The 20,618-nt window shown below is 39.8% G+C and overlaps 1 protein-coding gene across 3 annotated transcripts in view; it reads right to left on the bottom strand.

Moving 5' to 3' along the window:
* The window catches only part of aimp1a (aminoacyl tRNA synthetase complex interacting multifunctional protein 1a), a 47,666-nt gene that overhangs the window by 14,601 nt on the left and 12,447 nt on the right, over nucleotides 1-20,618 (bottom strand). For all 3 annotated transcript variants that reach the window (XM_078209421.1, XM_078209404.1, XM_078209412.1), the window contains 3 exons: nucleotides 10,455-10,588; nucleotides 9,448-9,561; nucleotides 1,959-2,123 (listed from right to left, as the gene is read on the bottom strand). In XM_078209421.1, coding sequence (XP_078065547.1) covers nucleotides 1,959-2,123; nucleotides 9,448-9,561; nucleotides 10,455-10,588 — 413 coding nt within the window. The remainder of the gene's footprint in view (nucleotides 1-1,958; nucleotides 2,124-9,447; nucleotides 9,562-10,454; nucleotides 10,589-20,618) is intronic.

The following is a 20,618-nucleotide window of genomic DNA, read 5'->3' as shown; positions in this document are numbered from 1 at the left end:
GTTGGGGCTTTATTCCCTGGAGTGTAGAAGATTGAGGGGAGTTTTGATAGAGGTGTATAAGATTTTGATGGGTATAGATAGAGTGAATGCGAGCAGGCTTTTTCCGCTGAGGCTAGGGGAGAAAAAAACCAGAGGGCATGGGTTAAGGGTGAAAGGAGAAAAGTTTAAAGGGAATATTAGGCGGGGCTTCTTCACGCAGAGAGTGGTGGGAGTGTGGAATGAGCTGCCGGATAAAGTGGTAAATGCGGGGTCACTTTTAACATTTAAGAAAAACTTGGACGGGTTCATGGATGAGAGGGGTGTGGAGGGATATGGTCCAAGTGCAGGTCAGTGGGACTAGGCATAAAATGGTTCGGCACAGACAAGAGGGCCAAAAGGCCTGTTTCTGAGCTGTAATTTTCTATGGTTCTATGGTTCTAGCATTAAGGTTTCACTTTCACATATATAAACAGAAGCCAATTGTGCAATTTTCCTCCATTTTACTGTGAACCCAATGTAAACAAAAGAATTATGTACAATTTTATCTCCAGTAAATCAGTGTGAATCTCTATACATATGGCTCTCAAAACTTCCCCATCCAAACAAAAAAAATGACAAGCAGATAAAAATGCAATATTGACAGGATTTGTCATTTATTCAGTCATGGGATGGTGGTGTTGTTGGCAAGGCTGGCATTTGTTGCCTTTTTAAGATGGTGTTGGGCCACCTTCCTGAACCACTGCAGTTCTAGTGGTGAAGGTATGCTTGCAGTTGTATTACAGGGGGGGGAACAAGAACTCTGATCCAGTGACAATGAAGGAGCATCGATGCACTTCCAAGTCAAAATGGTATGCGACTCAGAGGAGGGTGGAGTTCCCAAGTCCCTGCACAAGGTCACACTAGTTCACACCGTTTGTGTTATGTCACATCCCAGCATTTGCATGTCCAATTTAGCACAAATTTCTATTTCAGTCGTTGCTAAGTACTCTTTTGTTAAATGTCAAGTGCGACCAGCATGTACAAATGTTTGAATGACGCCCAATTTTACTTTGCCTCAATCTTCACAATTGTCACTGTCTTGCAGCTTAAAAAGAGCAAATTCAAAGTCATCGCTTCTCAGCCTTTAGGCTAAGATCAAGTGTGGTCTGCTGATGCTGCACTTGATTGAGGTCATTGGGTTGCATTTAAGCTTCATTTTCATATGAAGCAATTTTTAAAAGCGGCATCTCGGCCTTTTGGCTAAGATGCAAATGAAATCAAGCCTTGGAGGCGGAGACGTCCGCCTACTCCAATCAGCTTGGCTCATGTAGATCAGGCCCAAGACAGGGTAAAGGGTTGCATACACTGTCTTGTCAGCCTGGATCGGAAATGTCTCAACTTGTTGAGACTCTGAATTGGACTTGATTTGATTGAATTGGAAAAGTATTAAAAAAAAATTCAAAGTCATCTCTCCCAGCATCTCCACACCCTGATTCGCTGATTCAACAGATGTTTGCTCATGCAAATTATCTGATGTGCTATTTGATCCGGAGCTGATGGGATAAACCCGGTATCACATCTACAACCCCAATGAAAGGATTTCCAATTTCTCCTCCCCTTCAAATCTCTCCTTGCCTTCTTGCCCTGCTAAATTGGTAATCTCCACCATTATACCCATGCACACACACTGTACACTTGCTGTTTGCTTCTTAAGTTTTACTCTTGGTGGTTCTATGTTCACCCATTCCAGAAAGCCTTGCCGACCTCCCTCCAATTTGGCATCGCCCTCTTTATTTTCAAAACCTGCTCCATGCTCTTCCCTTTGACCACAGCCTCACTTCCCTTCCTTTGTCCTGAACTTGTTCTTTGGGCATCCTGATGATGTGTTAAAGTGCAATATTGATAAAGTTCATTCTTTAATCTTTATGAACTCTTAATTAAGTTTTATTACGTACAATTTCAAACTGTATAATAGCCTATACATTGTTCAGGATTAATACCTTTCTTGTCCGGCTTCTTGTCTGGTTTATCTTTCTTTTTCTTGTTTTCACTCACTTCTGGTGTTTTTCCGCTAGCAGCTGGAGTAGCCAATGCAGCTGGTGGAGACACAGATGTTGCAGAACTGGATTGAACTGAAGCTGCTGTCGGAAGTGGAACCCGTTTAACTGGAATGTAAACATTTTCACATTAGAGGTGATTCAGAAATCAGTATGAAATGGGCAAGTTTAGTGTCTTTCAATTCTAACTTTTCCAAGGTAGACAAGTGACTTGATAACTAAAGAACTTGAAGCAGTTACCCTAAAGACTATGAAGCTCTCCCATTGTAATTCAGTTCATCAGCAAACATGAAGCTAAATCATTTTACTGGCAGGAAGTGTGGGACCTATACTCCAAGAGAAAGATGATAGAAAGGGTATGCAAGTATCAAGATTTTTATTTCCTGACTTCAATATTTGGAAGAGATGCCACATTTCCAAAGTTTCTGATGAGATAGGTGGTAGTGTATGCAGTGAAGAAAGCATACAATGCCAAGGAGATATTGAGAGATTAAGTGAATGGGCAAAACTGTGGTAAATGGCTTTCAATTTGGCAATATGAGGTCATCCACTTATGACCCAAAAAGGATAGAATAGGGTACTTTCTAAATAGCAAAAAGTTAGAAACAATCCCCGTTGATGTTATACTGGACAGTAAGACTCCAGAATGGAACACTGGCTCAAAAGACCACAACTTTCACTTTTAAAATATAAAACAAGAACAGAGTCACCGGACCACTATTTAGTATTAACAAGAAAAAAGACATTTAGTCAACATGGAAAAACTGGGTTATAATACAATACTCCTTTACTATCCCCTTAGCTTAACAAATACACACAGGGTTTAAGATTTATATGGATGACAAAGTACATTTGAAGCTACAATAATCTCATTGATACAAAGTCCTTTTGACGTACACAAGATGACTGGTTAAAAACACACTCCTTTCTGAAACCCCAAGTGAATGTCTGTTGATGCACACACAGATGATTGTTGTGTAAGAGTTTCCAAACTCTACTTTCCAAAACATGCTTTAAAATCTTGTCACATAATTATGCTTTCTATTTGTGGTTTGCATTCCGAAATCCAGTCCAAGATTTTCAAATTACACTTTTAAACAAAGCTTTCGCTCCATTTTTACCAGTGAATCCAGTCCAGGATTTTACACCAACCCTTTTTAGGATTTCTTTGTCCAAAAGGCTTTTCTGCACACATTCTGAGATCCAACCACTGATTTACTCGACTATTTTAAGTAATGTCTCACAAATTGTAGTAATGTCTGATAAACCTTAGCATTGCTGCAAATATCTTTCTGGCCTCTCATGATTCAATACCTTTTTAACTCTGTGACTTTAGCAAACAGTGACCTGTTCTTGCTCCGAGCTCCCTCTATTCTGTTTATCACCAGCCTTCTAAAGAAACTATTTCTGTCCCAATTCCCTGGTTATCTGGACTGCAACTTGTCCCTGAGGAAGTTTGTATCATTACAATGCCCTTGTCACAGACCTCAGAGCTGTTCACTCCTCAGTGATCTGTCTTAAATTGCTCTGGCTTCTAGTTAAAATTAAGAACAAAGGAAAGCTCTTGCCTCTGGGAAGTGGGCAGTGGGCATCCTGTTGCTAAGGAACACCTTATCCTTCTCTAGGCTTATTTATTCTTCACACCCTAGCCCTCTACAAGCACAATAGAATCACATTGAAACCAATGCCCACACATGCAAACACCTTTGTCCAGCATGAATCTAATGATAGGTTTTATCTTGACAGGTACAGAAACAATAAATTAAACCCATTTAAAACTGTACCTTATTTCTAACGTTTACTGATACAAATACAAGTCCCTCAAAATAACCTTCATTTCCCTAACAGGAGGTCCATAGAGACTTAGGTGCTCAGGTATGTAGATCATCAAAACATCATGAACAGGTACAGAAAATAATCAAAAGATGAATGGAATGCTGGTCTTTATACCTAGAAGACATGCTTTAGCTGCACAAAACCCCGTTTGGACCACAACTCAAGAATTTAGAGCAGTTCTGGGCACCACACATTTGGGAGGATATATAGGTCTTGGAAGGAGTACAACACAGATTTCCCAGAATGATACTTGGACTCCAAAGATTACAATACAAGGAGTTTACATAACTAGCTTTGCATTCCTTGGAATTTATAAGGTTAAGTGGCGATTTGATCAAAGTTTTTAAAGATATTAAGGGAAACAGATGGGGCAAATAGAGAAATTATTTCCACTGGTTAGGGAATCCAGAACTGGTAGCTAGTCAAAAAATTAGAATCAGATCTTTAAGGAAACACCCCTACACACGCGGGATGGTAGAAGTTTGGAACGCTCCTCGGGAAATGTCAATCAATGCCAAGTCAATAGTTAATTTAAAATGCGAGATTTATAGACTTTTGTTTAACAAAGGTAGTAAGAGATGTGGGGAAACGGTGGGTGTATGAAATCAAGTTGCAGATCAGCCATGAGCTCACTGACTGGCGGAACAGGCCCGAGGGACTAAATTACCTACTGCTGGTCTTATGTTTCTAGTTTTTAAAGTAAAAGTTCAATTATTAGTGTCACAAGTAGGCTTACATTAACACTGCAATGAAGTTACTGTGAAAATTCCCTAAATTATCCTGGGTGCTCTAGTCAAGATTTATCCTTCAATCAACATCATGGAAACAGATTATCTGGTCAGTATCCCATTGCTGTTTGAGAGATCTTGCTGTGTACAAATTGATTGCCCTGTTTTCTATCTAACAAGTGACACTTCAAAATAAACACTTAATTGACTGTAAAAGTTTTGGTATGTCATGAAGGGCACTATATAAATTAAAGTCTTCCTTTTACTTTCTCACCGAGATTTGTGTCAAAGGAGAAGTGGTAATCTTTAGCAACTATGCAAACGGGACATGAAAGGAGGAAGATTCAAAACAAGTCATGAGGTGAGTGATCAGGAAAGACAGACTGCTACTGAATAGATGGGAAGACAATTGACACTTTTGAATGCAGTCATAATTAGTAGCTTCAATGCAGTAGAAATACAGTAGGGTTGGATTGTTCTAGTGTAATCAAACTTAAGGATGCACACAAATTTTATAAACGACAGCAGAATGACAGGTATGGTTAAATCAATATGTAATACCAGATCCAAAGGGATCAGTGAGTTATGAAGCATTCCTTGCCAGCTAAAATAAATCAGTTATTTCACAAACAGATAAATGCCCTGGAGAATGGAAATATTATTTGTACAAGAATCTGCAATGACCATTGCCAGTTGGCTGGCTTTTAACGTCAAAAAGACAAATCTGACTAACAGTATGATTTATTGCAAGTTATCCTGAAGAGGCATGATACAATTCAAAAGAGACAAATGATGAGAAACAGATGCATTGTATAAGTTAAGATGAGACATAAGGAAATGGTCAGAGAGATTAACTTAAATTACTGAAAAGATCAGAAGATTGGAAAACGAATTAATAGGTTACTAAGGTCATCTAAGACAACAGCTGACTCAGCTTGAGTGTTAGCCTGATCTATGGAAAAGTTGGCAAGAGAATGTTAATTGTGACAACCTAAAACAAAAGTTCATCAGAAAGATCAAAGACAATGTTGCTTTCTACTCCATTCACCATTACCAAAAGATAAATGTTAGCTTTGGCTCTGTCTCTGAATCAAGTTGATGGGCTCAAGTGCCATTCCAGAGACTTGAGGATATAATCTAGGCTGATGCTTCAAATCTTTCAAGCGCATTATTAAACTAAATCCTCATCTGTCTCTTGAGGTGGATGGGCACTACTTAGAGAAGAGCGTCCAGTGTTCTCATCAGCCTTCATCCCTCATTGAACATAAAACAAACAAACTGGTCATTTCCCTCATTTCGACTGGTGGGCCCAGCTGTGCACAATTTGGTTGTTGTTGTTGTCAATTTCCCCAAGCAAAAGCAATGACTACGCTCTAAACAAAAACTTCACTGATCATTAAGTGTTCTGGGGCATCTTGAAGACATAACGGTACTATAAAAATGCGAGTTATTTCTCTCAATTATGGTTCTGGTAAGAGAGGAAGGAAATTCATTACCATAAAATGTGATTGCAATTTTTTTCTCCTAACAGTTCAGATGGCTTTCATTGCTAACTCATGAAATGCTGTTCCATTAGGGACAACGCCATACTCTATTCTGATTTAAAACAGTACATTTTAACATCAGTACTGTAACTATAGTCTAGGATCCGCAATCAAGCTAATGATTATATTAGACAAGGAATGCCTGAGGGAAACGCAAGTATAAAATTAAAATGGTAGAAGCTTTTGTGAATACAGAAAGTTGATTAAAAAAATAAAGTCACCCATTATCATTTAAGAGACAAAGAAAAATAGGATCAGGAAATTCCTTTGCCAAGTTCGATAAGGATGAAATTGTATCTTCCATTATTTCCTAATGGAAGGTGGAACCTCATTTAATTTATTAGCAAAAAAACAATAAAATGAACTCTCTCCAATTTAAAGTTGAATTATTCGATTCAAATCCCCAACAATTTGAATTTGCCACTAATCATAGAATCCCTACAGTGCAGAAGGAGGCCATTCGACCCATCGAGTCTGCGCCAATCACAATCCCACCCAGGTCCTATTCCCATAACCCCGCATTTTTATCCTGCCAATCTCCTGACACTAGGATCAATTTAGCATGGCCAATCAACCTAGCCTGCACATCTTTGGACAATCGAGAGATGATGATCAGCCTGGATGACAGGTTAAATAATTCAATTTTAGAGGAACCAAGTCATTCAAACACCAAGCTGCCTGAGGACAGTAAATGCCCGTATAAAGAAAAATGTGTGGAAGTGTAGAAGGACTGAAACTGGCTCACCCAAAATATATGGATTTTAAAAACTTACAAACAACAAGTACATGTTTCTAGTACATCAGGTGGGGAAAAAACGTAAAAATAAAACATGGGAGATGATTTGCAAATGAAAGATAGAAGATTTGCAGAAAAACTGAATATGTACTTCAGTCCTGTGTTGAAGACAGAACATGATAATACTGTGCTGTGCCAAAATTGGTACAATTGCTATTATTAAATAGCAAACAGGTTTGGGAGCCTAGGATACTGTCTCCCACTCACACGCCCAATGCCAATTGTAGTTATCATATCATTGTTTTGATTAAAAAAACAGTTGCCCCAATCCTGGACTGGACCTGTGACTTTTCAAGTCCAAGCCTCAAGTGTGCATCAGAGTTTTTAAGGGATTTTTATGGGGGTTAAAACATCTGCCCTGTTCTTTTCAGAAGTTATATGTGGGAAAAAAAAATCAAAAATTTCACTGTTGGTCTACAACACCATTCCTTCATCTCTCTGTGATGCAATACATTTTGGCGAATCCATGTAATGTTTAAAAACTTAAAAATAAAATCACCTCAAAAATATTATGGCTATTTCATTTGATATCACGGGTTATGGAAAATATTTGTGACATACTGGATTTCTGGACTCCAACAAAATAATACATCAGTAAAAAATTATTTCTGAAATGCATTGCTTTTGCATTAGAAAGATGAGCATGGAGCTATTTGGGCAATTTAAACTTGCAGCACTGCAGTTATGATGAATTATCTTAGACTTTAAATGGCAAAACTAAGTTATTGTGCCAAAAAGACAACACAAATAATAAAAATAATTAAGGATAAACCTCTAGAATCAGATTTTGGATTCTGCCATAATGCAAAAATTTAAGTCTATATTTTTAGCTTGACATCAAGTAATATGTATTTTCTGACCAGTCATGTTTCAGTGAGGGCTAAAGTCAACACATAGTTTCACTGTAACCAAGACCCTTATTAACTAGCAAACAAAACTTTAAATTAGACAGCTGTCAGATAAACTGAAGAGTCTGTTTATTGCTATCCCTTGCAAACCAGCTGCCCAGAAATTGAGAAATGCTAGTTGCACAGGACAGGAAAAAAGCAATTTCTGATGAAAGACCACAATCAAATGTTAGTTATGTTTCCCTCTCCACAGATGCTGCCAGATCTGCTAAGTGTTTCCAACACAGTGGCTAGTACTGCTGCCTCACTGTGCCAGGGACCCGGGTTCAGTTCCAGCCTTCAGTAACTGTCTGCGTGGAGTCTGCATATTCTCTCAGTGTCTGCGTGGGTTACCTCCCACAGTCCAAACATGTGCAGGTTAGGTGGATTGGCCATGCTAAATTGTTCCTTAGTGTGGAAAGATGTGTAGGTTAGGTGGATTAGCCAAGGTAAATGTGCAGGATTATGGGGATAAGGCAAGCTGGTGGGCCTGGGTAAGATGCTCTTTCAGAGAGTCAGTGCAGACTTGATGAGCCAAATTGCCTTCTTCTGCACTGTAAGGATTCTATGATAAGATCACCGTCTACATCGAGCTTATCCCATTCTGTGAGCCTGTAACTTCTCCCCTCATCCTACCTTGATCGATGAGGTTAGAGCAGTGGAAGTTGCGTGTATGGATTTTAAAAGCTTTTGACAAGGTCCCTCATGGTAGGCTCATCCAGATAATTAAGATGCATGGGATCCACGGTGACTTGACAGCTTGCATTCAGAATTGGCTTGCCCATAGAAGCCAGAGAGTAGTGGTGGAAGGGTTTTTTTTCTGGCTGGAGGTCCATGACTAGTTGTGTTCCGCAGGAATCCATACTGGGATCTCTGCTTTTTGTGATATGTGTAAATGACTTGAATGAAAACATAGACGGGTGGGTTAGTAAGTTTGCAGACGACACAAAGATAGGTGGAGTTGTGGATAGTGTAGAAGGTTGTCAAAGGATACAGCGGGATACAGATCAGTTGCAGATATGGGCAGAAAAATCATGGGTTCAAGTCCATAGCTCTCTGAAAACGGCCACTCAAGTAGAGAGGCTGGCAAAGAAGGCCTATGGCACATTTGCTTTTATTGGCCGGGACATTGAGTACAAGAGTCAAGACGTCATGTTGCAGCATTATAAAACATTCGCCACATTACAAGAAGGATGTGGAGGCTTTGGAGAGGGTGCAGAATAGGTTTACCAGGATGCTGCCTGCATTAGAGGGTATGAACTATAAAGAGTGGCTGGAAAAACTAGAGTTATTTTCTTTGGAGCGGCGGAGGCTGCAGGGAGACCTGATAACAGTCTATAAAATTATGAGATGCATAGATAGAGTTGACAGTCAGAATCTTTTTCCCAGAGTTGAAATGTCTAACACTAGGGGACATACATTTGAGGTGAGAGACGTCAAGTTCAAAGGAGATGGGTGGGGCAAGTTTTTTTTAAACACAGAGTGTTTGGTGTCTGGAACAGTTTGTGTTTAGAATATGACTTCTTCAGCGCCTTCCAGCATTTTCTGGTTTTGTTTCAAGCTCCAGATCATGGTAAGTTTGCAACTGCAATACAAACAGGACATATTATTAACACTCTTAATTACAGTACAAAGGCCTACCTCCATTACGGACCTCGGCTTCAATAAGATTTTGTTTTAAATCTTCAATTTCCTTCTTCAACTTGGCATTTTCAACCCGAAGTCTCTTTTCTTCTCTTTGGGAAGCCTGCAGAACTTGATTGGGAAAAGATACACCATTTAAAAGGGACTCTGCGACTGGATCCTAGACTTCCTAACCCACAGACTGCAATCAGTAAGGATAGGCAATGACACCTCCCTCATGATTATCCTCAACACCGGTGCCCTGCAAGGCTGTGTCCTCAGCCCCTTGCCATACTGCTTATACACTTATGACTGTGTGGCCAAATTCTGCTCCAACTCCATTTCCAAGTTTGCTGATGGCACCACCATAGTGGGTTGGATTTTAAACAGTGATGAGATGGAGTACAGGAAAGAGATAGAGAATCTGGTGAAATGGTGCAGCGACAATAATCTCTCCCTCAATGTCAGTAAAACGAAGGAGATGGTCATCGACTACAGGAAGCGTAGTGAAAGGACATGCCCCTGTTTACATCAACGTTGATGAAGTGGAAATAGTCGAGAGCTTCAGGTTTCTAGGTGTCCAGATTACCAACAACCTGTCCTGGTCCCTCCATGTGGACACTCTCGTTAAGAAAGCCCACCAACACCAACGCTTTCTCAGGAAGCTAAGGAAATTTGGCATGTCTATTACAACTCACTAATTTTTACAGATGTGCCATAGCAAGCATCCATTCTAGATGTATCACAACTTGGTACGGCTCCTGCTCTGACCAAAGAAACTACAAAGGGTTGTGAACGTAGCCCAGTCCATCATGCAAATCAGCCTCCCATCCATTGACTGTCTACAATTCCCACAGCCTCGGAAAAGCAGCCAGCATAATTAAGGACCCCACGCATCTCGGACATATTCTCTTCCACCTTCTTCCGTCGGGAAAAAGATACAAAGTGTGAGATCATAGATCATAATGTGGTGAAAGGGCAACACAAGGATACATAAATAAACCAGCACATCATTCCAAACTCACTTGCTTTCTCTTTAAGTAAGGCCACCTGCTGCTTAAGATATTCAATAACTTGGTCAGCCTCCGTAGCTCTCTGCTCCAGTCGGTTTAACAGAGCACGATCGTTAGACATCCTTCCCAGCTGCCGAACTAGAAACCTAATAAGAAAAAAAGAATAAGCAGTTACTCATTATACAGATGTCCATACATTAAATTTTTAAAAGTCTGGAAGCAGCCAAATGCCACCGGAACAAGTTTGTTTTACAGAATAAATGATGATGTACAGAATAACATTGGATAACCCTTTGATCATGATGCCAACAGGCCTTTTAGGAATTTAGTGGCTTTCTGGTGCAACTTTGAGCAGTAAAAAGACAGAATTTATTGTAAGTGTAGTTTGAGGTTCATGTATTACCTATATAAAGGTGGTTAAAACAGGCAAAAAACAGAAGAAATCTACACTGACTGCAACGGCTTGTGTGAAAAATAGTTACCGGGATGGTGTTTCAGGAAACAACCAGGACTCATACTGGATCCATGCAAGAGATCCTCAGGAAAGGAGAGGATCATGAAGAAAATTAGCAGAAAAAAGGGGAGGAGAATATCTTTACTTCAGTATGAGAATGAAAGATGAAACCTATTGATTAAAGTACGAGTATGTAACTGCTTTTATTTCAATTTGTAAAGGCGGGCTAATTTGAACTGTGCCTCCGCTTAGAGCAAAACATGATATTTTGATCTGTGTAAGAGAAGATTTCAAACACAAAAATACCAAGTAAACAACAGAAGCTGCTAGTCAAGCAATCAACACACATTGTCACAAAACTTGGGGATGACAAAATTAAGCAATCTCAAGTAAAACTTTAAAAATAATTGAAACATTTTGTCCTCCAAACAGCAGAACGGACTCTCATTAGAATCACGGAATGGTTACAGCACAGGGAATGGGACTGACTGGTTGCTCTGCAGAGTGCTGGCCTGGACCTGATGGACCAAATAGTCTCCTTCAATGCCATATGATGCTCAGAATCATTAAAGCATAGAAGGGGGCCATTTGGTCCATCATGTCTGCACTAGCTCTCCAAATCAGTATTATGACTTAGTGCCATTCTCCTGCCTTTTTCTTGTACCCTTGCACATTGCTGACTCTTTGCTTTCTCAAGGAGCAGAGCTGGTCAACCTTTCAAAATTAGACCCAGTAAATAGCACTGTATACAGACAAAACACGATAAACTGTGTGACCTCGCAAATTCAGATTACAAAAATTTAGGGTGCTGGACCCACCGATAACGTTGCCAATTATCTTTCAATTGAACAATAGTCTCAATCCCAGTCCACAGCCTGTTCTTATATCCCATTACTTCCCTTTGTTTCATTCACCTATTTAACCTATTCGTAACAGTGTTATGAGGATTACCAAGTCCTCATGGGGGAAAAATGCTTCTGGAATTTGACATTTTATATTCCCTCTCTTTTAAAACTAACGGTGTGCAGCAACATAAAAGTTTAAGGCACATACTTTACACAATTTTTTTGTTGTTGTGTGTTCTGGAAGCTACAATACAGTAAGGGCTTGCTGTGAGTAACAATGTCTGTGACTTACCCAAGTCCATTATAGATTTGTAACAGTGAATCTTAGGAAATGTCAGACATTCATTTCAGGTAATAATGGACTGGGTTGAACCTGGGGCGAGGTATGACAGTCTTACCTCCCACTTCATTATTTCCTTTCTGTTATTTTGGATTTTTGCAGTCATTTCCACACAATCAGGTAAATTCTGGGAACTGAGATTGTCCCCAGTCTAAGGTACACATTGGATTCGCTACTTTCAAGTTGATGTTAGCATTCGGATTGCATTTTTCATGACCTCAGAACCTTACAAAATGTTTTATAGCCAATTATTTTTTAATGTCGTCAGTGGGTAAACATTGCTATTAATTTGCACACAGCGAGGTTCCACAAACAGCAAATAGATAAGTGATCAGTTAGTCTGTTTTTGATAATAAGTATCTTGAAAAGCATGTATGTTTTTCAATGAGCTCTTATATGGCTTTTAAAGTCAGGAAAACTAAATTAAAATAACCAAAGTACATTTATTCAGGAGAGGAAAGTAAGATCTGAAGTTAAACAAAAAGCACTTATATGGTCTTGCGAGAAGGAAATTAAATGCAAACACAATGCACATAAACAGCTTTGTTGTCTCAGTGCTTAATTTAATTTTTAAGAGGAGCATCTGTTCTGGCATTATAACATGTTGTTTAAAGTTTTAAGGCCTAGGGAAGTCCAGCCAGTTTCCAAATACTTTTGAAATGCACCTCACACCAGGCTGTACTGCAGCTGGTGCTAAGCCCCTGTGATGAGAGTCATCCTCCAGAGATGTGCCCATCTGTTCCCATTACAGATACATTGCACACAATATTTATTCCTTCATTGGATGTGGGCATTGCTGGCACAGCCAGCATTTGTTGCCCGTCTCTAAATACGAATAGCAACTTAACATAAGTGCAAAAGTATTACTTTAACCACAAAGTAAAGCACAAAACTTTAAACTTTAAAAAAAGAAATCAAACTTTAAAAAGCTGGTTAAGGTTTTGTAACAGCTCTCTGCATCTTTGAAACTGAAGCACTTAAGATGATATAGTTGTTTTCCACCTCAGACAACTTGGAATTTGAACCTATAGCTAAATTGGCTACATATGAAGACTAGTGCAAAAATTATGGATAAATTGGACTTTGACACTGCAACACAGTAGGTGCAATGCTGGTTTTGATCAAGCTGTCAAAACACAAGAGGATCTATAGGCTATATTAATAACAAGTTGTATGATTTTGTAATGTTAGAAGAGTAACAAACCTTTTCACAAAAAAAGCAAAGTGCACCTCGAAAGGTAGATCCAAGCAACCATCAAGGGGCAGGATATGGTTTCATTTCCCAACCAGCACATGTGCTACAGATCAGCTCAGATCGTTAGGCCAATGCTCATGGTTCTACATTTTTTTTGCTCATGGTTCTACATTTTGTTTTAATTCCAGGGTTTAAAAAAAAATCGAAGTTAAAATCTAGAGTAAAAAAAAACTTACTGTAATCTGCACTGAAGGATTTGAATATTTAATTATTTGTATCATGCAGTACGGAAGGCAAATCTGACAGGAAAATCAGGACAACAAATTGGGTAAACTGACCTCTGCACCAGGTTTCAAAATCCATGTTCCTATGGAACAATGCTCTGTACCAGGAGCCTGACCCCAAGGCTATTTTAAACAAGTATATTAGAGAAGATTTCAAGTGCAGTTTAAAGGCCGATAACCAACTGCAAATAATATTGAAATACAACATTTCAAGAAACTGAACAGATTGGCAAACTGACTATCATAGAGATAGGCAAAACATAAAAACTAACAAGAAAACAAAACGACTTGAAGAATTTGGATTGTTTTTGTTAGAACAGAGGAGGGTATTTGATAGAAGTTTAAAATTATGAAGCGACAGGGCAGAACAAATTGGAATAGACTGTTGGTGCTGATTGAGGCATCTGGAACGGGGGAATGTAGATATAAGATTAAAAAGAGTTTTAAGACAAATTGGGAGAAACCTTTTACACAGGCTTGTGAATCTAATGCACTAGAGGTAATGAGTGAAGCAAAGGCAATTTCAACGCAGGTTAGATAAGTAGTTTAAAAGAAGTTATGGAAACGAGGTGGGCTCATGGGATTAGGGTTGCTGTTCATGGGTCAATACACTGGTGTTGAAGCATTTAGGAACATCCTAAGTAAGTATTTTGACCCAAGTCTCTCTCTCTGAGACTAGATTCAGTCTAGCATAAAATCAGCCACATGGGAGGCCCTTTTACCCATCATGTCTGTGCTGGCCCTTTGAGCTAGCAAAATAAATTATCTAACCCTAAGTTATTACAAGGGGGCATAACTATAGGGTTCGTGGTGGGAGATATAGGAAGGATATCAGAGGTAGGTTCTTTACGCAGAGAGTGGTTGGGGTGTGGAATGGACTGCCTGCAGTGATAGTGGAGTCAGACACTTTAGGAACATTTAAGCGGTTGTTGGATAGGCACATGGAGCACACCAGGATGATAGGGAGTGGGATAGCTTGATCTTGGTTTCAGATAAAGCTCGGCACAACATCGTGGGCCGAAGGGCCTGTTCTGTGCTGTACTGTTCTATGTTCTATGTTCTAAGTCTTTTGAAGCACTAACAGGCAATGACCAAATCAGAACACAGGAGGGTGGCCAAAAGTTTGGTAGAGCATCATCAAGGAGGAGGGAAAGAGACAGACGAAGGAGTTTAAAGAGGAAATTGCAGTCAGTGGAGCTGAAGACATAGCCATCAACAATGGGGTAAAGAGGGGATGCAAAAGAGGTGAGATTGAAAGGAATGGAGAATTTGGGTCGGGTCGATTGAGTCTGGAAAGGGATAAAAGAGTTAGGAAAAGTAGCACCATGGAGAGATTCAAATCCAAGGAGAATTTTAAATAGGGGGGATTAGGGCACTGGGAGCCAATGAAGGTCACCAAAACCAAGGGTGATGGCAAATGAAAACTGGAGTGAGATAGCATTGAGAGAGCAGAGCGTTCAGAGGAGCTGAAGCACAGAGAGTAAGGGACAGGAGGCCAACAAGAAGAGCATTGGAGTAATTTGATTTAGAGGTGACAAATGGATTGATGAAGGCTTCAGAAGTGGATTAACAGAGTTAGGGATGGAGGCAGATGATATTTTATGTGGGCAAGGTGAACATGGATTTGAAAAGCAACAAGATGTCCAAGGACACTCATGGAGGTTGGATACGGATAGCAGTTAGCAGGGACAGATTTCTCAGGATTGTGATAACCTTAAGAGTTGTGAAAAAAAACTGATGAGCCGGGTTCATGTGAAGGATAAACACCAGGACAGGTTGGTTGATCCAAATGGCTAATTTCAGTGTTATAATTTCTGTGTAATCAATAAGACCAAAGAACAGTAAAACCATTTTGTGTTAAAATAATATACTATTGGAACAGATACAGTTAAGATTAAAATTAACCAATATGAATCAAATCCTTTGATTCCCTTGAAATGGCTTGATTTGGTGTATGTTTTGCAGATTAAAGAGGGATTAGAATTAAAATCTTAGGGGCAGACCACAAGCAATGGAAATGTGAAATATTATGATACAATAGACCAGGGATTATATATTTTAAAAAAGCTATACACGAAGAGTAGTATTCAAGACTCATGAACGGTGATGTACACCCTACAATTTTCTTTGCTGGAGACGGTATACATGCCTTAACAATTGCTCATTTTTTGCTACGTAGCAATGTAAAATTTCAAGAAAATAAGCATTTTGCTCAAAATTTGAACCACATGCTCAGTCCATGTATAAAGTGTGCCAGAATTGTAACATGAAAAAAAACTGTAATTAGAAATATAAAGAAAATACTGGGAATACAGAGGTCGGTCGGCACCTGTAAAGATAGGTTATGACATTCTAAATCTGATGAAATGTAAAAATAAAAATTATGACTTGTCATTGCTCTTTGTAGTTGACCGATTCGCAATGTATTTCCAGTGTAAGTCCAGCATTTTGTTATCACACACATATTGTAACTGTTTTCTCCCTATAAATCCATTAAATGCCCTCTAAAACTGTCATCTGTCCCTCATTTTCACCTTTTCATGTGCCTTTGGCAGCTTTTCCCACTAAAAGCCTGAATCTTTACACACAGATACAAGAGTACACTGTCAGCATCTTGTCCAGTGTGTCAAGATGTTAGAAACCACAAACCAAAAGAGAAAATGCTGGAAAATCTCAGCAGATCTGGCAGCATCTGTAAGGAGAGAAAAGAGCTGACATTTCAAGTCCAGCCGACCCTTTGTCAAAGCACAGAAACCACAGCTGCCTTTGAACAGACATGGCAATCAAATCATCAGAAAACTGTCAAACACTTTTTAAAAAAGGCCATTTCTTACAAAAGCATTCAAATTGACACAGATTCAGGGTTTGTAAGCAAGAGCTCTTTCTGACTCGGGTCTAATGCAGGATTTAAAATCAAGATGCAAAGTTCACGCAGTGACATTTTCTTCCTCCAAGATGCTTTAAACAGATTGCAAACATTCAAGAATAGTTTTAAATGCGTTAGTGTCATCTAGTGGCAGTCATCACCATTGCACCAATTTAAATTATTTGTTTAAATTATCAGCCTGTCTAAATTTGGGCACACCATACATTTGCAGTACCTCCAAGCAGGCTAACTTTGCACATTCTCAATCGAAACAGGTTGAAGCTGTTCATTGGCATACTATTCCTCAAATTACATTAATTACATTGTAATTACATTACAATTTTAAAAAGTAACTATGTTATGCTTCTATCCGTATTACATATCAATCTTCTTGTTCTGCAAAAAGGAAATCAGATTGGAAACGGCAGCAATACTGAAGCATGGGAATCATTTCCCAGTTTTCCTGGCACATCAGCCTTCAAAACATTATTTGCAGGTGCCATCATGGCAGAAAGCAAATACAATGGGTGATGTGGTACTCATGGGATGGCACGGTGGCACAGTGGTTAGCACTGCTGCCTCACAGCGCCAGGGATCCAGGTTCGATTCCTGGTTTGGGTCACTGTCTGTGTGGAGTCTGCACAGTCTCCCCATGTCTGTGTGGGTTTCCTTCAGATGCTCCAGTTTCCTCCCACAGTCCGAAATACATGTTGGTTAGGGTGCATTGGCCATGCTAAATTCTCCCTTAGTGTACCTGAACAGGCGCTGGAGTGTGGCGACTGGGGGACTTTCACAGTAACTTCATTGCAGTGTTAAGCTAAGCCTACTTGTGACTAATAAATAAACTTTTATCTATTCAGGCTAAGAAACTTGCAGCTTCAATCTCTGTGATGTTAGTTGAGGAGGGGCAGCAGTACAATAGCTTCAGTTCCAGATCCAGATTTTCCAATTGCCTCATATGGAAACAGTGTTCATCAGTGATATCCCTTCCCCCTCCCCCAACTCTTCCCTCACCAACAATAATCAAATTACCTCCAATGGTCACTGACTAAGCATGCTGGAACACATCCAACTGCAGGTCAGTAAAATCAAAAGAAATTGATTGTTGTGCTGGGACGGGGGGGTTGGTCACTGAGCAGTGAGTTACATTGGATGGTAACTGTGGCTGAATAACCCATGTACCTGCAGCATTTTGAAATGAACTTGTGTGTGATTTTTCATTGTGAAGAGACTGGTTTTCTCCCTCCTTTGACGGATTTCAATTTTGGCGTGCCTTCGCCCTAAATCAAACATGAAGATGTATTTGCTGAGGTCGAACTCTACTCCCAACTATCCCGCCACAAACCAGTGCCCACTGAAAATGCTGAATCCTTGAAAGCATGCCTGACTGATCGATCAAGGTGCATTGCAGGATTCTGAATGATCTGATTTTCACAGGCAATGCTAATGCCTTACACCGTTGGGAGTCCTCCAGACCAACCCAGATTGTCAACAAAATGCATGCCATTCTCAATGATGGGTCCAAATTTGTATCCATTGGACCTGCCGCCCCTTGTGACTGGACAGCCTTGCTTGAAAGTAAGCTTAAAAAACGCTTGCTGGACTTGTGTAAGAGCAATGTACTTTCACATAATATGTATGACAAGTTCGTCCTCATGGCTTGCTGCATCCGTGAATGTATGAGTTCCCCAAAATAGACAAAAGTGATGCTTCTTTATACCCCGTCTTATCTATGATCGGTTCTGCGCAGCATGAATTGGCTAAATGATTGAGCAAATTATAATAATCAGTTCTGAACAAATTTTCCAGATACACGGTGAAGGATTCTTTCACATTTGCAAAGACCATACTTGCAAATTGATAATACTGTGTTCATGTGCTCATTTGACGTTGCTCGCCTGTTCATCAATGTTTCACTTAAGGAAACCATAGATATTTGCACTGCAGCACTATATCATGGGGATCTAGACCCCACCACCATTTCATGAGCCAGTATTCAATGAGCTTACGAACTCAGCAACTTGCAAAGTTGTGTTCGGCTTTAATACACTATGCCCAAATAGGTGGTATCACCATGAGATCCTCTTCAATTCCCCCCTCCTCCCCCCCACCCCACCAAGCTGGAAACATCTTTATTGGATTCCATGAGAAATGCATTTTCAATGGGATGATGCCTAACCTCCTGCCCCTTGCATGTTTCTGATGTGTAGATGATACACTTGCTATATTTAAATCCGTGGCTGCAAAATTTCCTTGCATTTCTTAAGAGGCTTCATTCACCCTGCGCTCAAATTCACCTTTGAAATGGAAGAGTCAAATAAAGTCCCCGTTCTTGACATACTGGTTGAGAAATCTGCTCGGGCTTCTCCACCTGGTTACTGCAAGCCCACCTTCACTGGTCAATGTACTGCAATGTTGCAAGGGTTCGGGCGACAATACAGGTGGGATTTAGACTCAAAATAGGCAACCAGAAGACCAGGTCAAATCAATAAACAGATTGATTTACACGTGTGAGGACACATAGCCAAAAGAAAAGCAAATATTCACCTAGCTCAATACTGAGCGAGCCTACCTTCACTTTTCAACATTTCTCTATTATCCGGGCGGTTAATCTGCTTACCAGGGAAAAGAAACACACTGACATAGATAATAGCAAGAGACAGTCTTTCAATGGGGATAGCCAAGTTCATGGTTGCATAAGCAAAACATACAGCAAATTGCTGGTTTAGCTCAGTTGACTGGATAGCTGGTTAATGCTGCAGAGCGACATCAACAACTCCTGCACCGATTGAGATTATTCAGGAAGACTTCCTTCTCAGCCTTGCCCCTTTCCTGAGATGTGGTGATCCTCAGTTTGAAGCACCACCAGTCAGCTCTCCCCCTCAAAGAGGAGAGAAGCCTATGGTCATCTGGGACCATGGTGACTTTACCTTTTTCACATATATGTAAAACATAAATTGCACGATATATAATGCAAAATGAACTGATCAGGATAGCCATTATCCTACATGATATCTCAGATGTACCATATTTCAGCATCAAGCTTGCATGGTGAACAAGTGGCTCAGGCCCTATTTACAAGGGTGCTGATAAGACTAATATTATAATGTGTAGAACTGTAATAGTCCCAATGCATATTGTGATCTCACAAGTGGCATCCTAAGCCCAGCTCTTGGAAACATCTTTGTTGGGTTCTATGGGGAATGTGTGTTCAATGGGATGAGGCCTCACCTCAGAGTCCTTGCATATTTCTGATATGTGGATGATACATTTGCTATATTTAAATCTGTAGCAGCATAATTTCCTTGCATGATGTCAAACAACATGTCCCTTCCACACTTGCAAAATGTAAAACACAGCACCCAACTTTAGATGTGACTCTACAATTGAACAACATTTGCGAAATAATCCCCAGTGTGCTAAAAGTTATGCTAACAGTTGGGCTCACAGTGTGACACATTTGCAAGTACCAGAAGACATACATTAATACACAGAGCCCTGCTCATTGCAGATAGAAAGAACATGTATACACATTGTGCCCTCTTCAGCGAAACAAAGTGATAGCCATTCACTGGTGCACCCCTCGGGGCAATGCCTTGGCCAGAGTCAAAGCTGCCTGGTTTAAATTTTCAAACAATGCTTGACAGTTAACTGTCACATCACCATTAACTGGTGTATTCTCCATTGCAATGTCTAGAGTCCACTTTCCAACCAATTCAGCACTCACTTTTCATACAGTACAAATCTGTTGTTTTCCCCAACATAGAAACTAGAAGTAGGAGTAGGCCATCTGACCTTTTGAGCAAAATGTCCTGAGACGAAAAGGTCTTTTCTCAGCAATACTCAGGTTCTGCACTACCAAATGACAATATATCTTTTTTTTTTAAAGTGCCTGAAAGTTAAACTTAGATTGAACTAATCCTATTAATTGATTGATGTTTCTTTTGAAAAAAACATTGTTTTGATTGTGTGCAAATCCTGTATTTTCAATCCATAAAAGTGTACTTCATCTATTTCCTCTTCTAGTTCTTTAAAAGTTATTTTTTAAAATTCTAATGTTTCTGCCAAGTATATCTTTTGTACATTTTACTGTGCCCACATTCAATCCAGACGTACATGAAAATCAGTACTTCTGGTTAATGGTTTTCCTGCTATTTTTGCCTCCCTCCTGTTCTGACCACCCACAAATTTA

This window comes from Mustelus asterias, chromosome 1 (genome assembly GCF_964213995.1).
Source record: "Mustelus asterias chromosome 1, sMusAst1.hap1.1, whole genome shotgun sequence".
Classification (NCBI taxonomy): domain Eukaryota; kingdom Metazoa; phylum Chordata; class Chondrichthyes; order Carcharhiniformes; family Triakidae; genus Mustelus; species Mustelus asterias.
This window is presented reverse-complemented; position numbering and strand designations above follow the sequence as displayed.